This window comes from Meriones unguiculatus, chromosome 11 (genome assembly GCF_030254825.1).
Source record: "Meriones unguiculatus strain TT.TT164.6M chromosome 11, Bangor_MerUng_6.1, whole genome shotgun sequence".
Taxonomy (NCBI): domain Eukaryota; kingdom Metazoa; phylum Chordata; class Mammalia; order Rodentia; family Muridae; genus Meriones; species Meriones unguiculatus.
In genome coordinates, this window is record NC_083359.1 from 23,858,388 (window position 1) to 23,885,272 (window position 26,885).

Here is a 26,885-nt window from a genome sequence, read left to right on the forward strand (position 1 = left end):
CTCTGGTACTTCTGGGTCCTTCTGTGGACTCACCTTTGGAACAGACACTGCTGGAGGCCGGGGAGGATGAGGACCAGCAGCAGGCGGCTGAAGCAGGGAGGCACCTCCTGGCCTGGGAATAGTCCTGTGGCCCGGCACAGGGTTTGCTGGGAGTGCCTTCTGGGGTGGCCGCGGCCTGGAGAAATCCTGGAGGAAGCAAGAAGTCTCACTTGAGGGGCTCCTTTCGAAAGAAAATATGCCTAATATCTTATGGATCAAAACCAAAATAACTTACATACCGGATGGTTCCATTTTTAAAGGGCTAGCCTGTTTGTGGGGATATTACTGTATTTATATGCTAAGAAAAAAAATAAGATCTTTTTGAAAAACAAGCTGGCTATATCTATTAAAATTAGAGATATGGTTATGGCATGATAGCACACACTTTTTTGTCTTTTTTTTCTTTTTCTTTTTATTAATTAGACTTTATTCACTTTATATCCCCCCATAAACCCCTTTCTCCTCCCCTCCTAATCCCATCTCCCACCCCCTTCTTCACGCATGCCCCTCCCCAAGTCCACTGATAGGGGAGGTCCTCCTCTCCTTCCTTCTGATCTTAGTCTATCAGATCTCATCAGGAGTGGCTGCATTGTCATCTTCTGTGGCCTGGTAAGGCTGCTCCCCGCTCAGGGGGAGGTGATCAAAGAGCAGGCCAATCAGATTATGTCACAGGCAGTCCCTCTTCCCATTACCATGTAACCCACTTGGACACTAAACTGCCATGGGCTACATCTGGATAGCACACACTTTTAATCCCAGCACTCAGGAGGCGAAGCAGGTAGATTAATACAAATTCAAAGCCCTATATCAAAATTTAAAAAAATTGAAAGGGTCATTTTCTGATGTGAAAATCCCATTTCCTGCTGGCCATGTTAGAGACTGTTTTCACAGGTGCGCAAGGCTGATTTGCATGGATGTTTCCTCTGCACTCTTTATAACACCAAGGAACCTAGAAACTTCCACCATGTCCGAGGTGAGAGAAAAATGTAAAATTATACAGCGACATGGGCTAGAGAGTGTGCAAAGAGCAAAGCAGGTAAATGTGAGCTAATGAGGACAATCAGCTACAAGAGAAGCCAAACAGACCTGACAGGGGAGCGTGCATACAAAAACAGACCATCATGTCCCTGCCTCAGGCCATCAGAAACAGAAAACAGCTAGAAGGGGGCCAGAGCAAACTAACACAGAAGGTTATCCTGGGCTGGGGTCTAAGTGGGTGGGCATGGTTCGGAAAAACAGAATGAAAATGAATGGTGGGGGGTGATGGCAGCATTAAGCCATTTTATTTTAATTAGTTTATTTTTTTCATATCCTTTATCACCACCAACATAAATAATTTATCAGGCTTTTATTTTCTCTCTCTAGCCAACTCTGACGAGAATGAAAGATGAGGCAGGGACAGGGTGCCTTTTCTGTCTGTTCACGGAGACATCACAGGCTTTTGGAGCAGCTGATACTCAGGAACCACTCAATTCAACATCAAGAACATAAAGAAACGAGCTCAGTCAAGTTTCTCAAAATAGATCCACATTTCTCCACTACTTGAATTTTATAAAGTATAAATTATTATTGCTGTTGCCGTTACTGTTTTGAATCAGGGTCTTTCTACATAGCCCTGGCTATCCTATAGCTCACCGTGTAGATCAGGCTGGTCTTGAACTCACAGCAATCCACCTGCTTTGGCCCCCAAAGTACTGGGATTAAATGCATGCACCATCACACCTGGTTATTTGTATTATTTTTAGTTATGTGTATGTGTGAGTTCATGCCCTGTATGTTCAGGCTCCCACAGAGTTCAGAAGTTCCTTTGGAAATCACTCATGTGGGTGCTGGGAACCGAACCCTAGTCCTTTCCAAGAGCAGCAGGTACTCTTAGCCACTGAGCAAACTCTCCAGCCCCACTACTCAATTTCTTTAAGCAAATGTGCTTCTTTTGTGACTGGCAAAACAAAATTTTAAGGGTCAGTCTGAGCCTCCAAACTGGTGAGATTTGAGAGCAGTCAGTTCCTTGACTGGCCAAAGAGGGCGCTAGTGAACTCCATGATGGGCACAGGGTGAGTGTGCAGGGGGTGGGAGGCAGACAGATGGCGGAGTTGATTTTCCCACACGAATGACTTTTCAGAGCAAAAACTCAAGATAGAGGAGTCAAAAATGCCCGAGACCAAAAAGCTGTAGCCACTTCAGCACTACCCCTTACAGGAGGGACGCTGATCTTGGAGGGCGGACAGTACAGGACGGAACCCCGATTGCACCAGAGAACTCAGGCCTTCCGGGGAAAGACTGCAGGGCGTAGGCAGCAGCCGAGAGACTGCAAGTGAGCCCTTGGCGGTTGTTATCAGGATGTCTGGCCTGGGCCTCTCAGCAGGGCCCGTCTGATACCATAACCTAATTCTTGGTGAGTGAATCAGCACAGCCAAGGCTTAACAGTACAAAGGAGGGTTTATAACTCGCAGCAAGCAAGGAGAACGTGAGGAGGATCTGCTAAATTCCACCCCCTCCAAAAGCAGCAAGATCGTACTATTCATAAACCATGGATCCCTGCGCATGCTCAGTTTAAGGTCATAGTTTACGAAGATAATGAGAGCAGGCACATTCCGGGGCATGCATAGCTCAGTGTCATGGAGTGGGGTTTAAAGTGATTAGGTAGGAATGAGTCTGGGTATGCTCTGTGTGCACCATAAAGTTTTAGATGCAGTCTCTCTCTCCCCTGCATGGATATGCACATCACACCCTGACCCCACACCCACACACGGGAACTTGTGAGTGGCAGTTTCACAACACAGGACCTAACCTGATGAGACCCCCTCATCTCTGCCAAACCCTCGCCTAGGGCCTCATGCCCTAGGACCTTCCAAAACCTGAAGCTGAACCCTGTGGTTGTTGTGATCAGAGAAACCTGGGCACTGGGGACCCTTTGGACCACAGTAAAAGAAAGAAACATGGTAGACAGAGGCTACCATGCTGGGGCACTGCCCAAAAAATGCCCAGGTCTTCACTGGGGAACTTATACCAGAGCAGACATGGTAAGCAAATAAGCCACTGGGTGACTGCTCCAAGTTGTGAGCTACAGAGCTAAATGCTACAGAGAAGGAGACAGTCTAGACCTGTCACCTCCCAGAAGGCCCCCTTAGGTAAGTGAGTCATCACGGTGCACCCCTCAGTAAGGCTCTTGAGTGAGTGGTAGCTAACCAGTAGCCATACTTTGTAGGTATGAGTACGATGAAAGAGGTACAGGGCTCTAAGCAGGTGAGAGAAGCTCCGATAGGAGAGTTACCCGAAGTCACAACTGAGGGTGAATAGGAGCTGGCCAAGCAAGGGGATGTGTGTGTGTGTGTGTGTGAGAGAGAGAGAGAGAGAGAGAGAGAGAGAGAGAGAGAGAGAGGAAAAACAGTATCTGCAATGACCTGGGGAGGACAAGAGCTCAGGGAACTAGAGAAGTTAATTTGGGGTACAAAGTGGGTGGAAATTGAACAGGACAAAAGCATCATGTGGCTTAGGGACTGTCTAGGGAACTATACTGGTACTACGCCTCCTGTTGTTATTGTTGTTTTCAAGACAGGGTTTCTTTGTGTAGCCTTCGATGTCCTGGAACTAGCTCTGTACACCAGGCTGGCGGAGAACTCACAGAGATCTGCCTGCCTCTGCCTCCTGAGTGCTGGAATCAGAGGTGTGCGCTACCACAGCCAAGCTCCAAAGATACTTCTTACTCTTATTGCTAAACCTCTGGAAGCCTATTGGATTCACCAGAAAAAGAAAAGATGGTCAAATTCAACCAGCGCATCACCCCAGCCTCCAATGTTCCTCACTGCAGGTGGCCTGTTATGGGCCTGTTATGTCCCTAGACCAGAGTTGCTGAGAATCCACTTACCTGGGACAGTAGGCAGTTAGGTGCAGGGGGCATAGGCCGGCTTGGGGGAGGTCTCCTGGCTGAATCCTTTCTTTCTACTTGAGCTCCAGTTTCTGGGGAGCTCCTGGCAGCCCTGTTCAGATGTGCTGGCAATGGCGCAGGTGGGGATTCAACGTGTAAATAGTCTGGAGGGGGGCGGGGCGGAGGGTGGGAGGGCTTCCGGAGAGTTTCAGGGGTGTTGGTCACCTGTGTGGAGGAGACACAGGACAGCTGAGAGGAGGAATCCTCTCTATGCGTGCGTCCCAATGAGGTGACCAGAACCACATTTGAAACTAGGACAGACATGCTGACCGTCAGATCTCAGGCTTCAGAACCAACTGGCATGTCTTCCAAGCCAATAAAATGGCTTTCATTACCAACCCCATGGCCACACATAAGCTCTCAGAAAGGCTAACGGGGATGGAGAGAAATCAATCCGAACCAATGGTGCAACACCCTTACCTTTCGCTTGCCCTGGGGCGTCTGCAACTTGAAAGTTGGGTTGGCATGGCCAGTTCCACCACTTTGAGACACCCTGAAGGGACAACTGAAAACAAGGAAGAGGGGACAGGGAAGAGGGAGATTATCAAGAGTATGTGTGGATTGAGCTCCTCCGGCCCAGACCAATGCACAAAGCTAATTAACCCTCTTCTGGGGAAAGTTGGGTGATCCTCTGAAACCCATCTCCTAAATAATAAGTAAGCACACATCTGGCCAGCAGAGAAGCCCAAGGAAGGAACCGGCCTTGCACAAAGCAGGCCCTCCCCCCCATCCCCTAAGCATGGACCCAGAAAGACTCAGGGCAGAAAAAAAAAATCCCTTCCAGCACAAGTACGTTTAACAAGTCTCTTGGGAGTATGCTCTGTCAATATCTCGATGAATTAATCATTTGTCTTCATGGGTTATTGTCCAGTTAACCCTGTGACTGATTTGGCTTGCTATCCCTTCTTTATTGCCTCAGCTTCCTGCTCTTCAAGAAATAAGGTATAAATTAACTGGATGGAGGACGGTCAATAGATCTCCACACCCCAATCTGAATTGGCTGAGGACTTTCTTTTGAGAACAACTCACAAGTGACGACCAGGCTCAGTAGATACCACTGACAGCTGTTACCTAATAACGTCTGCCGTGGTGACAGAGCAGGACAGAAGGGGAGACGGTGGCATGTTCCCTTCCTTCATCTTCCCAGAATTAGACCATTCCCCACCACCCTTCCCAATAGGGGCTCTACGATCTAGACGGGACCCTCCGAGTCCTTGTGGGCACAGCACCCTGTCCCACCTGAACTGTTGCCGAAGCTTGAACGGGAGGGCTGAGGGCTTGCCCAGTTTGTGGCTCTGTCTATAGCAGTGGCAAAACAGCATGAGGACTGCCAGCAGGAAGATGGCCGAAAACACCCCAGCTACCACAGGACCCACACCTGCCAGGAGACAACACAAGGAGAGAATCAGAGGCTGTTCGGGCTATGGCAGAATGATAGAGCCCCAACTCTTCTTCAGATATTTGATTCCCATTGTATTTGTAGGACTTACTTTAAACAAGCACAAATACAAGCAACACACACACATTATCTACTATTGGGGAACTAATACTGGCTTAAAGAGCCAGGCCCACTGGCTTTTACAGAAACTCCCACAGTCATTTCTCTTCAGCTGCAGCGATTCTCCCAGAAGTAGTTCAGAATTTGTCATTTATCACTAGCTTCCAGCTAAGAGATTTTCATAAAATCAGCCTGCATCATGATTTTCCTGGACCCAGAGCAATGACCAGAAAATCAGACACCTTAGGACCTCACAGTTGGATCCAAATCCACCTCAACAGTTCCACAATCAATAAATTTAAATATAACAAAGTACAAATGCATCGATGAAGCTCCCCTCAATCTGTTTCACATATTCAGGCTCTTCCTTCTTGTCTGCTTTAATTTTTGTCTTTTAAGACAGGGTCCCACTGTGGAGCCCAGATTGGCCTGGAACTCACTGTGCTGCACAGACTGGCCTCAAAGTTGTAGCTATTCTCCTGCCTCAAACTCTCAAACTCCTGAGTGCTGGGATTCTAGGCAGGAACTACACTCCCAGTTTTAGCCGTGTGTGTGTGTGTGTGTGTGTGTGTGTGTGTGTGTGTGTTTTAAGTACTTTTCCCATTATTCAAAGACAAAATCTGGAAACTGCAGGAGTGGAGTCCCAGAGACTTTCCCTAAGAATATGAAACTTGTCTGTTTTCCCACCTTTTAACCTTTATTTAACAAGAGGCAGAATAACCAATACAAGGCACCCCAGGATTGTGATTATTTCAAGTGTCCCTAAAAGGATGAGTTACTAGTTACTCCCCCAAATAATTGTGACTATCTGATGGCCTAGTCTCCATTAATCTCTCCCTCCTCTACAAAAAAAGCAAGAAAGAAAGAAAGAAAAGAAAAAAAGGCAGTTCAGCTCAGGCCCCATAGGAGCAACTGGCCTCTCTGTCTTGGCTGTAGAAAATCAGGAGAGTAAAGCCAACTTAACATGGACTCTCTGCAACAGGCAAATGTAACCTATAATCCCCAGACCCTATGGATTCCAGCATAACTCTGAATGCAGCCCGACAATATGGCCCAATACACCATATTGCAATGTTAACAGGTTGGAGGCTCCGGCCAGCCAACCACTAATCCCCATGGTCTCTACCTCTCTCACAAAGGCAGAACACTTACTCTTGGGGGGTAAAGGACCACTGTCAATGCTGCCGCCATCTCCTGGGGTGTTACAGAAAGGTGGAGCCCAGCCTTCTAAGCAATGACAGTTCTGGTTGTTGTTGCAGACCTAGAGCGAGGGGGCCGCAGACATATCAGCACCCAGGAGGGCTGTGACCCCCCCCCACAGGGCATGCCCCCATGACGCCAACACCCAGGGACCCAGACCTCTGCACACGTACCCCGTGACCATTGCACTTTTTCCCACAGCCTTCCGTCTCGAAGAAAGAGGTGTTCCTGCATTGCCCCTCGAAGCAAATCTGCAACGGGAAGAACAGCCGTCAGCAGAGCAGCAGGAGCATGGGGGTGGCTTAGCACATGGGAGTTTTGTACTTAGGATGAATGGGAACCCCCAAACATAGCTCTTTGAATTATATATTATAGGGAGAAACACAGAGAGCCTCAAATGGCAGGACAGTGGGTAACTGAATTCTGTTGTCGCCTTTGTGGTTAGGGAAGAAACAAGCAATACTAAGACATTACATTCAAAAATTATGACATGTTTATAGTCTAGTATCATGTTGATTATATGCTATCCAACAATAAATATATACTAATTTTAGCACTACGTCTAAAAATGATTGTGACAGGAGCTTACTCTGTGCTGGGCATCATACCATGGGTTTCCTATGTTTTTAAAATAATTTTACTAACACAGTAAGATGTATGGCATTAATTTCCTTGGGTTTCTCTGACCCTTAGACCACTTCTGTTTCATGTGATCACTAGTGATATGGATGACAGTGATGACTGCCATTGCCTAATCCAGAGTCTGTAGGTGGGTGACGATGGGGAGCCCCTCTGGGTGGGATACTATTACTCCAGAGCCTATGCTTCTCAATCTCTGTCTATGCTTGGTTTCTGAGGGAGGCCAGGGACTTAGGGGACAACTCACATGGTTGTGGCCACACTTGGTCCCAGTCATCACCAGGCCTGGGTCGAGCATGTCACCTTCCCCTTCCTCCTCCTCAGGACCCCGGTAGACGTGGGTGCCCCGACAGTGAATCCGTCTCCCATTCATGGTAATGGTTGTGTCAATAGACACTGCATTGGACTCCAGGGGCCGGGACTGTGTACTCTGACATTGGATCTTCCCGCACTTGGCATCCCTGGGCCAGGAAAGAAGACGGGATCAAAGTCTGGGAAAAAGCTGGGGCATCGCAGAGCTTCAGTCTTCGCCAAGTCGGTAGGGCGAAGGACCAGAGAAGGGGCTGGCACCCAGCAGTAGAGACCTGAGGTAGACTCAGACCCAGAAAGGCAACAGGTCGTTTGTCTCTCAGCAGACCTGAGCCAACTTCGATGTCCTAACCTCAAGGATATGACCAGAATACTGTCACCTTATACCCATCACACAACCGCTCACCCCAGGCGCTCCAACTGGGAGCTGGGGCTCACTCTGACTCCCCATTCTTCATTGCTCCTGGGGTCGAGCATTTTCAACTCCCGTCAACCTTCCATCCTTTTGTTCCCACAGCTTCCCCAACTTATGTCACCGCCTCGTTTCTATCCTGACCTGTAGGACGCCAAGTCCCCTGACTGTAGTGACCCTGAGAGTGCACACTCTTCCAGCAGTACATGTAAACCTCTCGGGATCTATCCTGCTTTCCGCTCTCCATGCTCATCACCCATGGCCCTTTCTCCCTTATTCCCCACAGACTGTCAGTTTTCCCTCTACTGTTTCTGCCTGAAACACTCTTCTTTACACACCGGCATGACTCCTCCCCCTTGTTCATTTAGATGACTGCTACAGAACTCAGACAGAGAACTTCTTGGGGGATATGCCCCGGGGCCCTTAACTATTACATTGCTCTGGGCACTCAATACAGCATCCTACATGTGGTAAGTCTGCAATCGTAGTGGGTAAATGAGTGGATGAATAGATAGATGACTGAGTGGGTGGCTGGAATGAACAGATTCAGAGAGATCAGTTTTAGAAAAGGGCATAATTTTAGCACTCTGGGAAAGAAAAAAAAAAAAGCCCAAAAGGGCCATCTGTGAGTCGTGATGTCGCAATGCTGAAACTTTGTCATCTCGGATCACAGCCATCTATCTCCCGCCTTACTTTTTTTCTTTTTAAAGACAGGGTCTCTCCGTGTAGTCCTGGCTGTCTTGGAATGTGCTTTGTAGAGCAGCCTGGTCTTAAACTCATGGTGATCCACCTACACACACCCCTGTGACTCCCAAGTGCTGAGAGAAAGGCATGAACAACCACACCCAGCTATCCTGCCCCACTCTAAAGAGAGAATCCCCAAAGCAACCATGATCAACTTCCTAGGAAGCAATGCCACCCACTCCTCTTTTTCACTTTCCCAGAGCCAACTGAACAGTGCATTATCAAGCATACAGGCCTTAGCTGACTTGTTTGAAAGCCAGTTGGAGGCCATGAGGCCATCCACACCGAGTCACATGGGAGGACAAGGACAGAGCAGGGATCACTAGGTCACTCCTCCTTCCCTAGGGTCAGTGCTGTGGTCCTCACCTGGGGCTGCACTTCCTGTATTTGCCATTCAAGCCCTTGCCACAGTTTCCATAGGTGTCTCCAGCTGCATTTACCTTCTCAAAGCAGAGGTCGAGGGCAGGCCGGGCTCCTGGGTGTGCAAGAAACACCTGTTAGTGCATAAGCCCACCAGAGGCTCCACAAGCCTGCCGGAGGCTCCCGGTGCAGGGCTAGTCTTGGGCAATATCACGACACTTCCATATTCATCAAGACCAACTCAGAGAAGATATTTTAGATTGGTTTTAATACCTCATCAAAGATTTACATCTATGGCAGTTGTATGCTAAGTCTGCTTGCTAATGAAGACGGGCTGTCCTATTTCTGGACTGTAAAAGATTAGTAATCCATGCCTCGAACATTAAACTGCTAAGAGGTATATGGAATTTTTCTTCCTACCCACCCCGGTTACCCTCTTCTATATCACGGAAAAGCAACAATCTTGAGCAGCGTGTTTTCTACAAAAAAAAAAAAAAATATTTTCTCTATATTCTGCATCCCTTATATTCAGTTCTGGCACATCTTCTTGAGAGATCTCAATAAAGAATGAAAGAATTATCTCTTCTCTTTCTGTTCTGTTACTTAGTCTGTTGATAACATTCAGTATAGAGAATTTATCCACGTGGCATTTGGTTGTATGATTTGACTGGGATAAATTTAATCGGCCCATACTATAGAGGATGCTGCTGCTACAACGAGCAGCAGTGTAATAAACATCTTTAAAAACAGCTTCGCATCCACAAGCAAGTACAATTAGAGGCTGCTTCTAAGTAGTGTTATTTCCAGCTTCTGAAAATGGTGGCTTATGGAGTCCCATACTTGAATGTGAGGGGGAGAGGGGATCTCAAAAATTTGGCAACACTATAGAGTTTCTGAATGTGCAATGGCCAAAAAATAATTAAAAACAGAATGTATAATAAATTCGAGGTGTTTGTGGCAGAGCTTATTCTACTGTATCATGTGACTTCACTGAGGCTTTGGTTTTCAACACACCTGTACACTGCTCACAAGCAGTGAACGGCACTGAAACCCCTCAGCTCAGACTTGAGGCTGCTCTATATTAATGGCCATGTTTTTACTGTATGTATGTTGTCTCTTATGCAATGGGTTAATTAAGGAAAACAAAGACTTAATGTTTTCTTAGCTGTCATTCCTCAGCAGATAAACACCAGATTAATGTCAATATTATGATAGAAGTTTGATTTCTACAATTGCTGCTTGAGTCACTGACCTGAGCGTCTTTAAAACAAACAAACAAACAGCAGCAGTGACAAAACACTAGCTGAGTGTGGTGCCTGCCTTTAATCCCAAGATAAAAGCAGAAACAGGAAGATCTCAGGGAGGTGGAGGCCAGCCTGGACTATGTAGTAGGTTTCAGGCCAGCAAGCAATACAGTGAGACCCTGTCTCAAAAAATAACAATAAAAATTACTGAATGAATCATGATTTGGGGTCAGGACAGGACCAACAATTTCTGGTAGGGCCCGAAACATACTTCTGTAATTTTTGGAACACATATAGATGTGGGTTGGTGTTCCCATCAGGGACAACTATAAAATCCCATCAGTCAACTTTAAAAACTAATGAAGACACTCTATGTCCTTCACTCCCAACTATTTAGCCAAAATTTAATTCTTTATGTTAAAAACAAACACACATACCTGTTTGCTTATTATTACCATTTGCTCTGATAAAACCATATATGAAAATTATTTTAGAATAAATTCTTCGTGATTTATCAGTAAATTTTTGCTGTATTTTTATATACTTATATACTCCGTGTCATGTAAAAATGTCTCAGACCAAAGGGTAAGTGGGAAAAAAATTAAATGTAATTGATGGAAGCAGTAAGTGCGTTAATATTTTTGTTATTTGCTTCCTACAGAGGTCCTATCTGTTGCCTTATGCCCTCAATGATACTATACTATGGTGGTTGGCATTATTATTATTATATCACTTGCTGTCTTTGAGATCTGATACATGAAAAACTCCACTTTGTGGTGGTTACAATTTGCTTGCCCTCAAGGTGACTGAGGCTAAACATCTTTTGTAGCTTCAGGGTATTTTGCATTTTCTTCTATTCTCTATTTCTGTGTCACGGGGGTGTGCAGAGGAGAAGGAGGTATTGTTATCCATCTCCCACTGTTAGAACTACAAGCTTCGAGGGACCAGCAAGAACACCGTCACCTAGCTGCCCCTGGATGTCTCCCTCGAGCTAAGAGGATGAGAGCTGGTATTTGAGGGTGTTCCCAAGCCAAGATGCTAGGCCATGCTAAGCGGCCGGTGGGGAAGACTGGCTCAGAGGTGGTGGGTGGGACAGAATTCACTCTCCAGGAGGGTCCTTACCAGGTCCCCAGAGCTGCTGGCACTGCTCCTGGTAAGTGAGACACATGCCATTGTAGCAGTAGGCCTGGCCACCCTCGCAGGGGGTACCATCCATCTGGTAGAAGTTGGTGGGGCAGTGAGGAGACTTGCCCGTGCAGAACTCGGGGAGGTCACACTGCCGCACTTGCTCACGACACAGGGTTCCAGGAGCCACCAGCTGAGATGAGGAATGAGAAGGGAAAAATCGGTCATTTCTTCCCAGCCCGCAACCCTTTCCGCCAAGAGCTCATCCACATCTTGTCTGTAGAATGCAGTTTTCTGTCACCTCGGTATCACAGCACTTATCACCGGCCTTCCGATGCAAACAGTGACTGGGCGCCTTCAGCACTGTATCCACAAGGACTACAAACTCAACTCACTTTCTTTCCATAGCAGTCTGAGGAAGCAGGCGAGAAATAATGCTTACAGAACAATCTATAGTTTACTCCGTGCCATTATAACTGCCTTTATGCAACTTCACTCAAGTGTCGTTAGGACCTTATTTAGTTCGCATGATAGCCCTACGTAGTTAAAGAAGTAAAACTCAACACACTCAAAGTCTCATGATATGTGGCAGGACAGTGCCCTGATACAGGCACATACTCATACCCACACAGAAAATTGCTCTTCGTGTAAGTTTTCAATTCACAACATCCTCGTTTTGTTTTTAAAATTAGCCTCAAACTCATTATTTAGTACAGGCTGACTGGCCTTGAACTCATGGCAATCCTCCTGTTTTAGCCTCCAGAGTGCCAGAATTGGACATGTCTTGCCACACCCAGCTTGTGATTCCAGACTCTTCAATAACACGCCCTTGCCGTTACACCAAGCATGGGCCTGAGTGTTATACTTATCGCATCTGTGTCCTCACAATTGCTTATATCAGTGTTTCTAATCCTCAGGCCAGTCTACAGACAGATAACTGAGATTCAGATAATTAATAAAATCCCCAAATTCACACAAGCAGGGCTTGAAGACAACAAAACCTTTGTGAGGCCCAGTTTGAAATTCTGGAGTTGAGTGAAAGGTCGCCCCATGGTTTTTCTTCGGCCTTGGTCTGAAACATGAAGGACTACATCCCAGCATAGCCTCCCTGGGGGCTTCTGGGTCAAAATGGATGGTGTCCAAGTTCTCCTGAGCCAGGCAAGGACACCTATGACTTAGAGCAAAGCCCTCCCCTCATTCTAGGTGACCATGTCACTCACCGTCTCTTCTCAGGAAAAAAACCGACAGACTCCTTTGCTAGCCACTCTCAGGCTGAAAAGTTGGCTGAGGGAGTGCATGAAAGCTAGCTGCAAGGATGGACAGGGCCAGTGGCAGAGGCAGAAGCCTCAGGACATACGTGTACTTCATCAGTACTGGAGAGCTGACCTGCTTAACGGTTTTTGTTCTGGTTTACCCATAATTCCAGCCCTCTCTCTCTAGCTGCTAGGAGCAAGCTTGTTCAGCAAGGCATGTGAACAATTCATGAGCACAATGTGGGCTCGGCAGGCTGAGGGTAGGACAGGCCACAGCTCCATTCTGAAACTCCTCTAGTACTCAGATTTCAGATTAATAACTCAAAAGTTCAAATATTATAATAGTGTGTGTATATGTGTGTGTATCTAACAATGTATATATACAAATCTGTATGAATAAAAAAATATATATATGCCACTATTTGTGTATTATATAACCTCCAGCAAGGCCTAAGACAAGCTTTATAACCAAAAATATTAATATATTATGATAAAATAAAAATATGAATGTCCTGTAATTTTTAAATAAAGACTATATAATTAGTCTAATATCTATTTTGGTCAGATTTTATCACCGAATCTGTTAAATTTTTTTTGATATTTTAAGACTCCATGAATTATCAAATTTAGATTTTAAAACTTCTCAAGTTCAGTACTATATGATCAATAATAGTAATAAATTATTTCCCGTGTTGATGTTAGTGATGAGTACTCCAGAGTCATGGAGAGCCGGTTCCGGGTCCTGATGGAATCCATCATCCATCAATTAAGGACCCCGGTCTCTTCACCTTAAGATCAAGACAGTGATATGTCTCCCATGGGGCTTTTGTGACGACTGAGTCAGATAGCCTACATTAAAAACTCCCAGCCTGGTGCTTGTCATCCAGCAAATGGCCGTTTATGTCAGTCAGAATCATGGTTTTCTTTTTCATGTGTCCAAATAAAAATGAAGCCTCACTGGGCCTGGTAAGTTCAAGGTTACCCTGAGCAATTTAGTGAGATCTTGTCTCAAAAAAAAAAAAATATATATATATATATGTATATATGAGTACATAAATAGGTATATACAGCAAATATTTACTGATAATAAATCATATATTTAAGATCTAATATATACATGTATGTGTGTGTGCATACATACATATATACATGTACATATATTTTGATATATATCTTATATAGGGGATATATATAGATATATGGGGTGATTTGAACACAATGAGGCACAGGATGAAAAAAACAGTTGGTTTAGTTAAAGAGAGATTCTCAGTTTCAAAAATCTAACACACACACACACATTCTCTCACATTCCCTTTCTCCCAGGGCTGGGGCTGAATCCAGAGCCGTGAGCATGAAAGCACAGGTTCTTCCCCAGGCCCCCTCCCCAGCCCTGTGTCTAGAACTCTAGATGCAGGCTGAAACCCAGCCCTTGCCCACTCGGCTGCCATCCCAAAGCCTGAGGCAGGGGGAGAGGGACACTCACCTTACACTGGTGACAGCAGGACCCGTGGGCACACTCGGCCCCTTCCTTCAGGGTGCAGTTGGAGGCATTGCAGCAAGGATTAGTACATTCCTGCAAAGGCAACAGGTAGCTTTGGATTGGCAGCAGCAGGGCAAGAGTCAGGGCCCAGCAGGGGGCGCCCTTGTCACCTCCATTGCGGGCCTGCCTGGCATGCCCTGCTTTCTGCACCCTACAATGCCTCACGGGAGCATCACTTGGTAGCTCTTTATTCAGGTAACGGGTATTGGCCGTTAAAGAAAAGACACGGGTGCATCATCCTTGGCGATGGGACTATGCGGTGATTCTGGGTAATATAATGTAATTGTGTGGTCAGAGTGAGCTTGCGAAATCCTAACAACCACATTGTTCCTAGCAGGACTCCCCCTGCTGAAGGGCCAGGGCTGACCCTGGCCTTTAGTTCATGGTTCTCGCTCTTTCACTAGTTCATTTATTCTGAAAGTTATAGGGTTAGGGTTTAAAAAGAAGGTCAGAAGATGGCTCCGTGGGTAAAGGCACCTGCTGCCACGCCTGATGACCTGAGTTTGATCCCTGGGTTCCACGTGCTGAGAGGAGAGGAAGGGAAAACTCTCTGAGGCTATCCTCTGACCCACACCCACACTCGACCCCCTCACACACACATGCACGCACGCACGCACGCACACACGCTAAATAAAGGTAAAACAAACCAAAACCATCTCCACATAGATCACACTGCCGCCTTAGCCTCACATCACTTGCGGTTCACCAGCTGTCAGGCATGGGTTAACATATACTTTCTCATCCTTCAGAAAATAGACATGAAACAATATAGTTCTGCTTTTTTTCCCAGAAAAACATGTTTTTGATAAAAATGACCAGAGCTGGGGTGTGTGCTCTCCACACTCGTTCTGAAGCTCGGAAGGAGGAAAGGCCTGTCCACAAGAGTTCCGCTTCTCCTTCCTTGGCGGCCCTTCCCGCTCTGGACAGCACTTCCAACACTCCCTCCCAGTCTTCTCTCCTCCGGGATAAACAGCTTGTTCTCTCAAGGTTCCCCACCAGGCTCATGTTTATGAGCTCACCCAGCTGTGTGGCCTCAAGAGTAAAATCAGCGCAGCTGGAGGACCATCAGGGGCTCCTCTGCGGAGGAGGGGACCTACGTGCCCTAGGACCGGGGTCTGTGGCAAGAGCAGTTGCTCATAAGGGTTCCACCCCGATTCTGGATATGTCTGTGCTGACCACAGCTGCAGAGGCCACAGAAACGGTGCACCTGGCAGACTCACTGTCTGCATCCTACACACAGGGGGTCTTTGGTGGTCGTGTAAGAAATGCCGGCAGCTAGGAAATTGTGTGTCACGTTGTCCTTTCAAAGTCCTGAAGTTCCGAAGGTGATGCGGAGCCTTCCCTCCCTCTAGCATGGTCCTGCCACATACCTCCTCTTCCCCACAGTCACATTCTTCGCCATCTTCCAGGTACCCGTTGCCACACCTCCGGCCTCCATACAGCGTCCTAGTATCTGGCATGTTGGAAAGGCACATGCCACCTCCTGACTGCAGGTACCTGTCCAGCTCCCGCCTGTTGCACCAGCTGAAGACTTTGGGGAAGGGGTGCCTGGCAGAGAACAAGGTAGGCATTAGCACACCAGACAAGCCTGCTGTCCTGCCACCCAGGAGGCTAACTCCGCTCCAACGAAAAACCCTACGCACGCTCTCTGCCTCGCCAGGACAGCCACCAATGCATGAACTTAGAGTTCTTTCATCCTGGACCATGAGACGATGAGCAGGCTGCGTGGTTACATTTTCCTTATTAAAAATGAAAATGACAGTTGAGAAACGGAACAGCAATTTCTGTCCTTTGCATGAGGGAGCTGAGGTAAAGGGTGAGAAGTACATTAAGACAGGTTTCCAGACAGAGCTAGACAGAACACCAGCCGACTCAATGCCAGACCGGTATTTATTTTCTTATGATGAAAAACGGGACCAGAAAGCCTGAGACCATGGGTTTAATTTACTCATGGGCTAAAGGACTGATCTTTGTTCTCCAGATAACCAACTCCACCAACCACCACACAAACGTGTGGTCTTTGTCACAACCGTCTGTACAGAAGCTCCACGGTCGCCTGCTACTGTGGAAAAAAAACAAAGTGAAGCTGGTCCCTTATCTGCAGCTTTGCTAGCCATGGTTTTGGTTACCTATAGTCAGGAGTGATCTGCAAATATTAAATAGAAGCTTCCAGAAATGGATACATCCTAAGTGTGAATTAACTTTTGCTATCATCACTGTTTTAAATGTTCTAGTTGATTATGAGTTAGTGTTTTTAACTCCTCACTGTACTTTACGAATTAAATTCATCATAGGAGTGTGTAGGAACTGTCAGCTATTTGTCTATCGATACTCTGTCTGGATTGGCAGAGAAAGGGGTGGGCTTAACCATGAACTCAAAGCGATTTGAATATGCCCTTGAACTTGTAACCTACATGTCACCATCACCCTTCTGGTGTCACAGGAGTCAAGAAGTGGTGAGCAAACACTAGCGCTATAAACAAGAAAGCTGCATTGAAACACCATTCTCTAGGAAGCATAAACAAACAATAGTGCCTTGGAAGCAGGGAATGTAATAAGGATTCTATCACAAGCCTTCCAGGGAGTGCCTTCAGTTTTGAAGAACGTCATGATGTTTGTGTTGAGACATAAGATAGGCCTTCCTCTTTCAAAAGCTCTGGTTTAGAAAATCCTTGTAACTGCTGGGGACTCAGCAGCCTTGCTTCATGGATTCCCTGAGGAGTCGGGTGGATGGCTTCCTTCTCCTCTTATTCGGTAAACTACAAAGATTCCAAAGAGGAAGGACCAAGGATTGTGGTCCTGATCAAAATAGGTCTTCATCAGAGCTTTGTGAAGAACGGAGCATAGGGGTGTGGTAGCACATACTTAAAGCCCCAGACATTTTGGTAGCTAAGATGGGAGGGTTGCTTAAATTTACAAGCTCAAGATTAGACTGAGCGAGACACTCTCTCAGATACGCTCTCAAAAACAAACAAAAACATGTAGAAGCCAATTTTACAGCCAATTTTATAACTATAACAAAAAAGTGAGTCAGTCTAGGGTGGACTAACAAAATGTGAGTCAATCTGGGGTTCTATCATCACCAACATGCTTTGAGGAACTCAGTGTCCCACACACATCTGCCCACTTCTTCTCTATCTAAACTTCATTTAAGCTGTCTTCACAAGCAGTTTAAAAGTTTCACTGGGGCCATCTAGGCGGCCTGCGTGGGTCAGACTGCCCCTGTAGCTCTCGCCTCACTCTTCTCCCCACCGCTGCCTTTCCGGTTGGCTCACCCAGTGGCGGCTGCCATGATGCACCCGCCGTCGGCTGCGCTGGCAGAACAGCAGTGTGCAGAATCGTGGCTCATGCCAAAGTTGTGGCCAATCTCATGGGCCACGGTGGAAGCCACCCCGATGGCATTCTCAGAGTGGTCCTGTTCAGAGGAGAGTTCAATTCAAGGTCAGGGTTTGATTTCTGATTTACACTCCCCCCCCCCGTGTCTCTCTCATACAGGGTTTCTCTGTGATTGTCCTGGAACTCACTCAGTAGACCAGGCTGGCCTCAAACTCAGACAACCAGCTATCTCCGACTCCCAGTCGCTGGGATGTGCACCATCACCCCTGGCCTGCCTGACTTTTTCTTACCTGAGCCTGCAAGCTCTCCATTGATCCCCATAACAGTGAGCACTCTGGCTCTCCATTACTCTCTCTTAACAAATCTAAGGCCACTGTCAGCATTAGGAAACTAAATGCTCCAAAGACTGTTCTTTAAGACCTGAGTTCAGAGTTGCAGACCATGAATGACCTGTGGATGTATTTCTTGAACATCACCTTGAGTTGAGCAGTAGGTACATTTGGCTCACTGTTTTCTGAGAATACCCCATGGGAAAACGCCACCAGACGCAACCTGGTATAGTGTGTGATCTTAATCATCAAAGCAGAACACTTTAAAAAAAATGAATAAGTAGAACTGTTACAGTGATGCAAACCTATAGTGCCAGCTAACAAGAGACTGAAACAGGAGGCCCATTTGACCCCAGATATTTTGAGACCAGCCTGGGCAATGTAGTGAGACCCATCCCAAAACTCCAAACAGGAGAACAAAAGCAAAAAGGGTATTTATACCAGGCAGGCAAGGCGGTGCATGCCTTTAAGCCTAGCACTCAGGAGGCAGTGGCAGGAGAGTGTCTATTATTGCACAGCCTGGTTTTTATGGTGAGTTCCGGGCTAGTCAATGTTCTATAGTGAGAGCCTATCTCAAAAAAACCAAGGTGTTTACTAAATACATGTGTGTTCCTTTTATTATCTTGTTTACTTTCTAACAAACGAGAGCTTCCTTTATATCACTCTAGGTTAGAAATGAATAGTCACAAAGTCATGGGCTAGGGATATAGCTCAGCTAGTAGAATCACTTGCCCAGCAGGCATGAAGCTTTGGGTTTGATACCAGAACCATGTCAAACTTGGTATGTAAGCAAATACTTGTCATCCCAGCACTCAAGAGATAGAATCAGAAAGAACAGAACTTCATAGTCATTTTTAGCTAGATAGCAAGTCTGAGGCCAGCATGGTCAACACAGTGAGTTCCAGGCCAGCCACAGCTACATAACCAACCAAACAAAACAAAAAACCTACTCTCGCCAAGTAAGAATTTCAAAAGACAGCAATTTCCTAACTGTGACTCTTGAGACAGGATCTCATTTCACAATACAATATCTAACCTGGGCTTCCATCTCTGTTCTTCCCCATCCCCCAGTTCGTGTTTTTACTTCTCCAGGCCCTGGTGTGGAATAATACACAAGAGATCTAGAGATCTAGTTATACAATTGCTTACAAACCAGCATAAGTTACAATGAATGAAAATTTACCCCTGGATACTTCTATCCTTAGGACCTAGCACTCTCATTTGAAACATTTGCTCCTTTTAATGCTTTTTTTTATTCTTCTGCAGCTATAAATATAAAATTGGCTTTTCAAAACTGCCCTTCTGTCTTGGGAGTCCCTGTCCCCTTACGCAACTCTACCGTATGGCCTGAGACTCACCATGCTCACTCCTCCAGACTGGTACACAGAGCACATGGCCATGAGGGGGGCCAGGCCAATGGTGGTGCCTTGGAAGGACCTGCCACTGCAGGAAAAAGAAAACACACACACACACACACACACGTGATTCAGGTGGGGCCTGAGAAGCTGTTCTCCTGGGACAGGAGTGAGTGGCTACCAAGCTGCGTATCGACCCCATTGACATTCCCAGACTATTCCCAAGAAGACAAGCCTGGTAACTCAGCCAACTGGACAGCTTTCAGGATACCCCACCTCACGGCCTCTCACTCCCTCAGTAGCAGAGAAGAAAGGTCACTTTCCCTTCATAACGTGCCCAGACGAAAGGAAGAAGGCAGGGCTTGAAAAGCTGTGCCCTATTCCTGATTCACAGAAAATGGGCAGAGGCTGTGATGCCCAAGTGAATCACATCCACATCCACATCCAGCAGTGGTCGGGGGCTCAGGCCTTACCATCAGTGGCACATGTCTTGGGGCCAAAAAAAATGGGGATGCTGGACAGCAGCTGTGGGGCTGATGCTTCATCCTCACATCACGCTAGGACCAAGAAAACAGCTGTGTCCCCTTGGGAGACTCACAAACCGCAGCTGGGTGCAGGGAAAAGCTGTTTCCGCCTCGGCTCTGCAATGCTGACCCTACTCTATCAACAGCCAGCTTCGGTTAACCGCAGTTTAATGCATCCGTCTCTCAGCTGAACCCAAGCAGAGTAGGCAAGGAGGAACGGATGGATGTTTAGTAAAGGTTTGCTTCAGAGCAGTACTTGTCACTTTACAAGGAAGCGCTACTTGTTACTTTACAAACTTGCGCTTGGCTCTGGGGGAAGCTCTACTGTAAAAAAATTCCGCCCAAAAGTTTAAGCCAACTTTTTCAGTAAACAAAGACTTTCTCAGTGAGTGGAAGCTCCTCTAGTGACCACTCAAGAGTCCAGGTTTTAGGGACAGGTAAATATTGAAAATCCCAGTTATTATGAAAGGGGAAAATCAAGTTTATTATCTATGTGCCTTTCGTTGTAACCACCTCAAACCACCCTGGAAGGCCAACACTAATATATATATATATATACACATATATACATATATATCAGTCACCCTTAAGGAGCTGTCAGGTCACACCACCACCCCTGACTCCATCAGTATTCTTTTCTCTCTGAGGCTGGTGAGAACCCAACACAGTACTTGACCAATATTTCCTCTCACCAAGCATCAAGGTTCATCCTTAGGTCTTCCACCCTGACCCTGGAGAAGCACGTGAAGGACACGAGGACCTGTCACCTGCATCCTGTGTTGGGAGGTCAGCAGATGTGCTAGGACAATGTCTGTTTCAGGCTGTCAGCTGTGAGCAAGAGTCATCCCCCCTCCCCTGATACACGCTCCAGTGCTTCAGCTGCTCAGCTGATTACGGGCGAGGCTAATTTTCTCACATGGGTGGAAAACACGTCAGAAGACTATTATCATTCTTCGACTGTTTAGCATTTTTTTCTCAATGTGTGCCGGGCCTGAAAATGCCTGATCATCTGGCCTAGGGAGCAGGGGAGGCCTTGACAACTGACATTCACCCCTGGGGAAGGAAAGGGTGAACTTAGCACCCGGGTGGCGGGCAGAGGTTGTGCAGCCAAAGCTACTGCAACTTACGTGATCAGCTGCGCATTGTCGTGGCTCTTCTGGGCAAGCAGCTTGCGCCTCCAACTAAGGAAGGACCAAAGGGTAGAGTACGGATTCTCAGAAACTTCACACTTATCCCCGTGTGTCCATACTTCCAAGCCCACAAGAGCAATCCGGATGTTCAGGGATCGGTAGAACTGAAAAGACACAGAGAGGCCAGTTTCTCTCACCACCCAGCTTAAGAGCTCAGAGTTCAGAGGATGGGTCGGTTGCTCCCCTGTCACCTGCTCCAGGAGCTAGGAAATGAGAGATGCTCAGACAGATGCATCCTGGTGGTCAAACTGCAGTATCTTGGCTTTGAAAACACGGGTGAGAAGAAAAAGAAGTAGAGGGAGTGGCACCCCAACCATCAAGGGGTTCTTTGCTAGATCTGACCTTGATGCTAGCTAGCGTGTCAGTGACTGTGCCATATGTAAATGTCCTGTGTGTGCGCATGTACACACGGAGCCCAAAGGTCAATGTTGGATTGTCCTCCTCCATTTATTTTTCACATTTTTATATTGAAGTGCTCTATCCTTCTGTGGCCTTTATGTTCATGAGAGCTTTTTTAAAATTATTATTGTTGTTGTTTTGTTTTTGAAAGTCACCGGTGGGCTGGTCCTTTACACACTGGGTGATCTCACTTCAATCTAAAAATAGTGAGTTCCTTCCCAGCTCAAAATAATAACTGGGGCTTCAGTGTTTCTCAAGCACTTTTCAGGATCAAGTCAAGTGCTGAGGCTTAAAAGACGTTAAGAAGTTTGCCCAAAATCTCAGCAGGAAGACGCCGGAGCTGGGATGACCCAGATCATGCCCTCAGGGCCTTTGTGACCATGTGTTGCTAAAGAGCTGGGATTGTACAATATGTATATAATAACATACACACACACACACACACACACAGTTCCTTCACTGCAGCCTAGATGAGCTCCCAGTTCTATCCTCGCCACATCAATCATGACAGAAAAACCCCAAGGCATCTGAATTTGCTTCCCTAAGCAGCTTTTTAAGGAAGTCAACTTGGCTTTTCTTATAGTTAAGGCAGAATACTGTGGATTGGGCCCCTGATTCAGCAAATGCATTTACTCCTTCCAGTTTTAGTTCCAAAATGTTCAGTCCAAGCAGCTGGCTCAGCAAGTTTCAGAGGGGCCGATGGGCCTCACTCCACTGGGAATGGTGGACCTCATGTGTTCAAGGGAAGTAAGAGGCTTCAAAGAACGGACCATCCTGCAAGGTTTCCACAAGGCTTCCACCAACACCTTTGATCTGTGCCTATTTTCTTTTCCCTCCACATCTGTTGCTTTGTGTGTGTGTGTGTTTACTGACATACTACTTCCATTTTTCATCAGCGTCTTCTAATCAACCAGTACAGGAGGAAAATCCCTAACCCCAGCCAGCCAAGCCCTCCACCTCCCTGGCCTCCAGGACAATAGCTGATACACAGGTGGCAGGAGGATCAGCTTCCTGCATTCCCCCAGGGAAAACACATTTTCCTAGAGGTTGAGGGTTTGGTTACAGGATCCCTGAGATTCTATTGCCGAGAGAGCTAGGAGGCTACTGTGTCTCTAGAATCCTTCCCTCTAGAAAAGGCCAGTGTTTGACTTTCACCCATTACTTGCCAATGATCTGTTTCCACAGCTGTTGAGGACCGCCGGGGACGGGGGGGGGGGGGGGGGGACGGGGGGGAGAACACGGGGACACGGGAGTGGGGGGGAGGCTGAGGATTTTTCATCTAGTGCCTTCACAGCAACTAAATTTGCATTTTAAGCCCCGAAAGTTTAATTTGTTTTTTATTTTTTTATACTTCTTTTTTTTTTTTTTTTTTTGAGACAGGGTTTCTTCGTATAGGCCTGGCTGTCCTGGAACTCACTTTGTGGACCAGGCTGGTCTCAAACTCAGAGAACCACCTGCCTCTGCCTCTCCAGTGCTGGGATTAAAGGTGTGCGTCACCACTGCCCAGCTTGAAAGTTTAAAAATTCTATTCGTTAACAGCTGAGTCATCTCTCCAGCCCAACAGCTAAGATCCACCAACCTCTAGCAGGCCAAGAGTGAAGCCTTTAAAGCTCTACAGTGTCCTGAAATGGTTATCAGAGCCTCGGAGAAACAGATATGAGACCCAAGGCAGGGCAGTGGCAGAGAGAGTACTTGCCTTGCAAGCATGAGGCCTTAGGTTTAATCATTAATACTGCCCCTACTCCAAGCCCCAAAAGGAGATATGTGACTAAGGCATGCCAACAAAAAAACCAAAACAAATGTAATATTCCGATTAAGAAAATACTAACAAAATTCTCTGTACAAATTGCAAAAGTGATAGTGGTGACACACAAAAGACTTATGCTCAGTCTTCTTACTTAACAAATGAAGAAAACGAGGCCCAAAGAGGTGGGGGGGAGGTTATACATGGAGTTAAAAGCAAAGCAATATGGATATCTAAATACTGAAGTGTTTCATCTCTTATTATACTTATTCCTCTAAACCGTAATTCCTGTCTGATGCCCTGGCTTCCACTTCTTCTGTGAAGACATAGTGAATAGTGTCTTTTCTTCAGTTCTTCAGTGTCTCTTTTCCTTGTTCTCATGAGATGCTACATGTTTTCCATTCAAGGGGCTCTGTCTAGAAAACCTACAGAATCAACTAACCTGGGCCCACAGGGGCTCACAGAGACCGAACCACCAACCAAAGAAGGACCTGTGTTCAGTTACCAGCACTCACACCTGGCAGCTCACAACCACCTTTGGCTACAGTTCCAGGGGATCCAGGGCCCTCTTTGAGCTTCTGTGGATGCCTGGCATGCTGTGATGTAGCAGCAACACACACATATCCACAGCCTCCAAAGAGCATCCTGCACCGGGCCTCCTACATCCATCACATCAGCAGTTATCCCTTCCAGATTTGCAGTGTGAACAGACACCATGCCAGACAAAGCTTACGTTTTAAAGCCCACACTGCTAGCCTGTGGAGAGAGGAGCTGCCACTGCAAAATAGCTTCTCATCGGTTTTCACTGGAACTTGCTTCCACATAGAATACTTCCATTTAGTGTACCTCAAACCTCTGTGAATTTCCTAAGGGCATGTTTTAAATGGCCCTGACTAAGGAAACGTAGCCATTTTCTTTTTGCAGTCTTCTTAGATAGAAGAGGAGATCCTCAGACAGTTTAATACATCAGCTCCAGACAGACCTTTAAAGGTTATACATCCACCTTCTGATCCCAACCCACTTCAATCCCATGCCTCCTAAATCAAAGAATCACTGGGCTTTCACCTGGGAGGAACCCTTAAACACAACCTCAAAGCTTTCTTGAATCAGGCTCTTCCTTGCCCAATGTTCCTCAAGAGCCACTTCAGATGTGACAAAGGTCAGAGGGACCCACAGAGCTGTGGGTACTTCTATTTATAGCCAACTGCTTCCATGTGACTTTTACAAGGGTAGGGGCACAAGATCTCATTTTTAAAAAGGGATTCCTCAGAAAGCTATAAAAATAACTGAAAGACGCTGACTTAAGCCAATGCTTGTGCTTTATAAATTAAAACAGAGTGAAACAAAGCCCCCGGACACTCACGCAAACCAACAAGGAAACAAAACACAACCCAAGAAGCTGAGTTACTTGCTTCTGGTTCACAGCTCAGGGTTTTGTCATGCTCCACTCCCCAGCATCCATGACACAGAGCATCCCTTCAAGGACCAGCCAGAAGTGCCCAGTTCAACAGCAAGAGCTCAGGTGCATGTGGCCTCCTGCCCTGCAGACCACCTGAGGTGCTGCACCCTCCCCCAGAAAGCACACACCTGGTCTCACCTTATCAACGTAGTTGGCAATCTCCATGAGCTTGTGTTTGGTGGCATCCTGATCATGCCGATTCTTCTGAAACTAAACGGGACAAACAGAACCAGGTGAGACCCTCCTGAATTCAGCTCTCATCCAAGGGCCTTCCTTTCTGGGGCCCCATTTCTTCTAACTGAATGTGCTCTTACTCTCATCTGTCTTTGGTGTGTGGTCATTTTTAGGCAACGGCCCTTCCCACAGCTCACCAAGGAATGGAACTGACTGAGAGGCCACCTGATACCTCCATCTCCCAGCTCCGGGCAGCAAACAGAGCAGACCCAGTGATCTTCTTCCAGCCCTTCAAGTAGTTTCTTTTCCTGTTGTTTAAATTACAGTGCCTCTGGCTAACTCACTGGTTTGTCAGAAGAGAGACAGGTCTCTTTGCTTTGCTCGTTAACCCAGTCGGAAGCCACTGTCACACATCTTCCAAGGCTCTCCTGAATGTGATCAGTTATTACTGGTCTGTCTAATGGTTGCTGAATTACTCTACGGATTAGCACAAAAAGGGCATACCAATCTTGATCCCAGACCTCAGGAGCTTCAGCTACAATGGTGGAAGAGGCAGAAATAACTAACATGGTAAACCCTCAACTTAAGAAGTACAAAATTTAAAAAGAGCTAAGAAACCCACTGGGAACTTGTACGAAATAACTGCAGAGGATGGCCATGCAAATGTCACGTAGAGCGTGCTGCCAATGGGACCATGTGGCAGCAGCAAACAGTTTTGCCTCCCACGCGATTCCAACTGGCAGGGCCTTCTGTAGTGAGAAAGGTTCTGAAACTTCATTGTTGTGAAGTCAGACATTGCTAATCAAGCACAGGAGAGAAAACTTGTGCTGTCCTTGATTAGAATGGGTCTGTGTAGAGTCCCATGAGGAGAGCTTGTGTTTGCCACTTCTGTCTGAAAAGTACAGAAGGTGGAGACCTCTTTCACCTTCAATGATGAAGTAGGAAAATCATCAGGATTTTTAGATTTGTAACCTTCCTCTGTGCCAAATGATGAACGTGCCCTGTCTGCTGCCATTTTTACATAGAATCTGGGCACCCAGTGGATTTACTGTTAAGTATGTACTATGTATGTTCAATTTCAGGCCATCCTATGTTTCCTCCCTCCTGATCCACCAGAATACCCAAACAAGCAAAAGAAGAAACAGCCAAATAAAACGCCCTGAAATATTTGTTTGGCAGAAGCTGAGTCCCAGCTCTAGTACAGAGAAGGGCACCATTTCCTTCTCTTATAGATTCTGGAACATTCCTTGACTTCTTTGGTGCCATCATTCACTCGCCAGAAAAGAACCCCACTGCTATCCTTACCTCCTACAGAGTTAAATGCTAGAACGCTGTTGCACAGACCTTTGCAAAGTGTTTAATCTGGAAGTTTCCATTATGAAGACCGCCCGACTTCTAAACTAGCCCTGTGGCAGAGTATTTCCATTCACTCAGTAAATATTTATTACAGCCCTGGGATGAGATTTCAGGCTTCCAAATACATTAATCCCATCATCAAACAGCGAGGCCCAAAAAGGCCACCATCATTGAGGCAATGTATCATGCTTTCCAGAAGATTCTGAAGCCAGAGTTGGTAAGCTTATTCTGCAAAGCACCACAGAGTAAACATTCTTAGGCTTGGTAGACCACATGGCTGTGGACCACGACTACCCATTTTTTCTTGGTGGCTTAGAAGCTTCCAGGATACCATAAACCAAAGAGTCGGGCTCACTCCAGGATACTATTCATAGAACTGTGTGGTGGGTTCACAGGGCCAAGGGCTATAGTTTCCAACTCATGGTCTTATGAAAACTGTGTCTCAATGTTACACTTTCTGGGGTGAAACTGGAATTATTGCACAAAACATCAGCCTTTCCCAGCTCCTTCGCATCCTGCTGGTTCTGTCAAAGTCCTTTACAGAACTATGCTTAGAGCCGTTCTTTCTCCTCCTCCAACATGAACATTTTAGTTCTCTTAATGAATGAATGAATATGTCCAGAACCACCCAAGCAGCTCTCTTCTCCACTTCACCTATGGAATGGACCATCCCCAAAGCTCCTACCTATGCCCAGGTGGAGAGCCACAGCTTGCTCACCTTAACTGTG

At 46.5% G+C, this 26,885-nt stretch overlaps 1 protein-coding gene across 1 annotated transcript in view; it reads right to left on the reverse strand.

Annotated features, from left to right (window-relative positions):
* The window catches only part of Adam19 (ADAM metallopeptidase domain 19), an 87,516-nt gene that overhangs the window by 4,369 nt on the left and 56,262 nt on the right, over positions 1-26,885 (reverse strand). The window contains exons 8-22 of the mRNA XM_060363808.1: positions 24,766-24,837; positions 20,963-21,129; positions 19,315-19,399; positions 17,567-17,706; positions 15,662-15,839; positions 14,235-14,324; positions 11,496-11,691; positions 9,136-9,244; positions 7,552-7,765; positions 6,839-6,916; positions 6,618-6,726; positions 5,207-5,345; positions 4,388-4,472; positions 3,908-4,132; positions 34-186 (exon numbers count right to left, since the gene is read on the reverse strand). Of these exons, the coding sequence (XP_060219791.1) occupies positions 34-186; positions 3,908-4,132; positions 4,388-4,472; positions 5,207-5,345; positions 6,618-6,726; positions 6,839-6,916; positions 7,552-7,765; positions 9,136-9,244; positions 11,496-11,691; positions 14,235-14,324; positions 15,662-15,839; positions 17,567-17,706; positions 19,315-19,399; positions 20,963-21,129; positions 24,766-24,837 (2,040 nt within the window). The remainder of the gene's footprint in view (positions 1-33; positions 187-3,907; positions 4,133-4,387; positions 4,473-5,206; positions 5,346-6,617; positions 6,727-6,838; positions 6,917-7,551; positions 7,766-9,135; positions 9,245-11,495; positions 11,692-14,234; positions 14,325-15,661; positions 15,840-17,566; positions 17,707-19,314; positions 19,400-20,962; positions 21,130-24,765; positions 24,838-26,885) is intronic.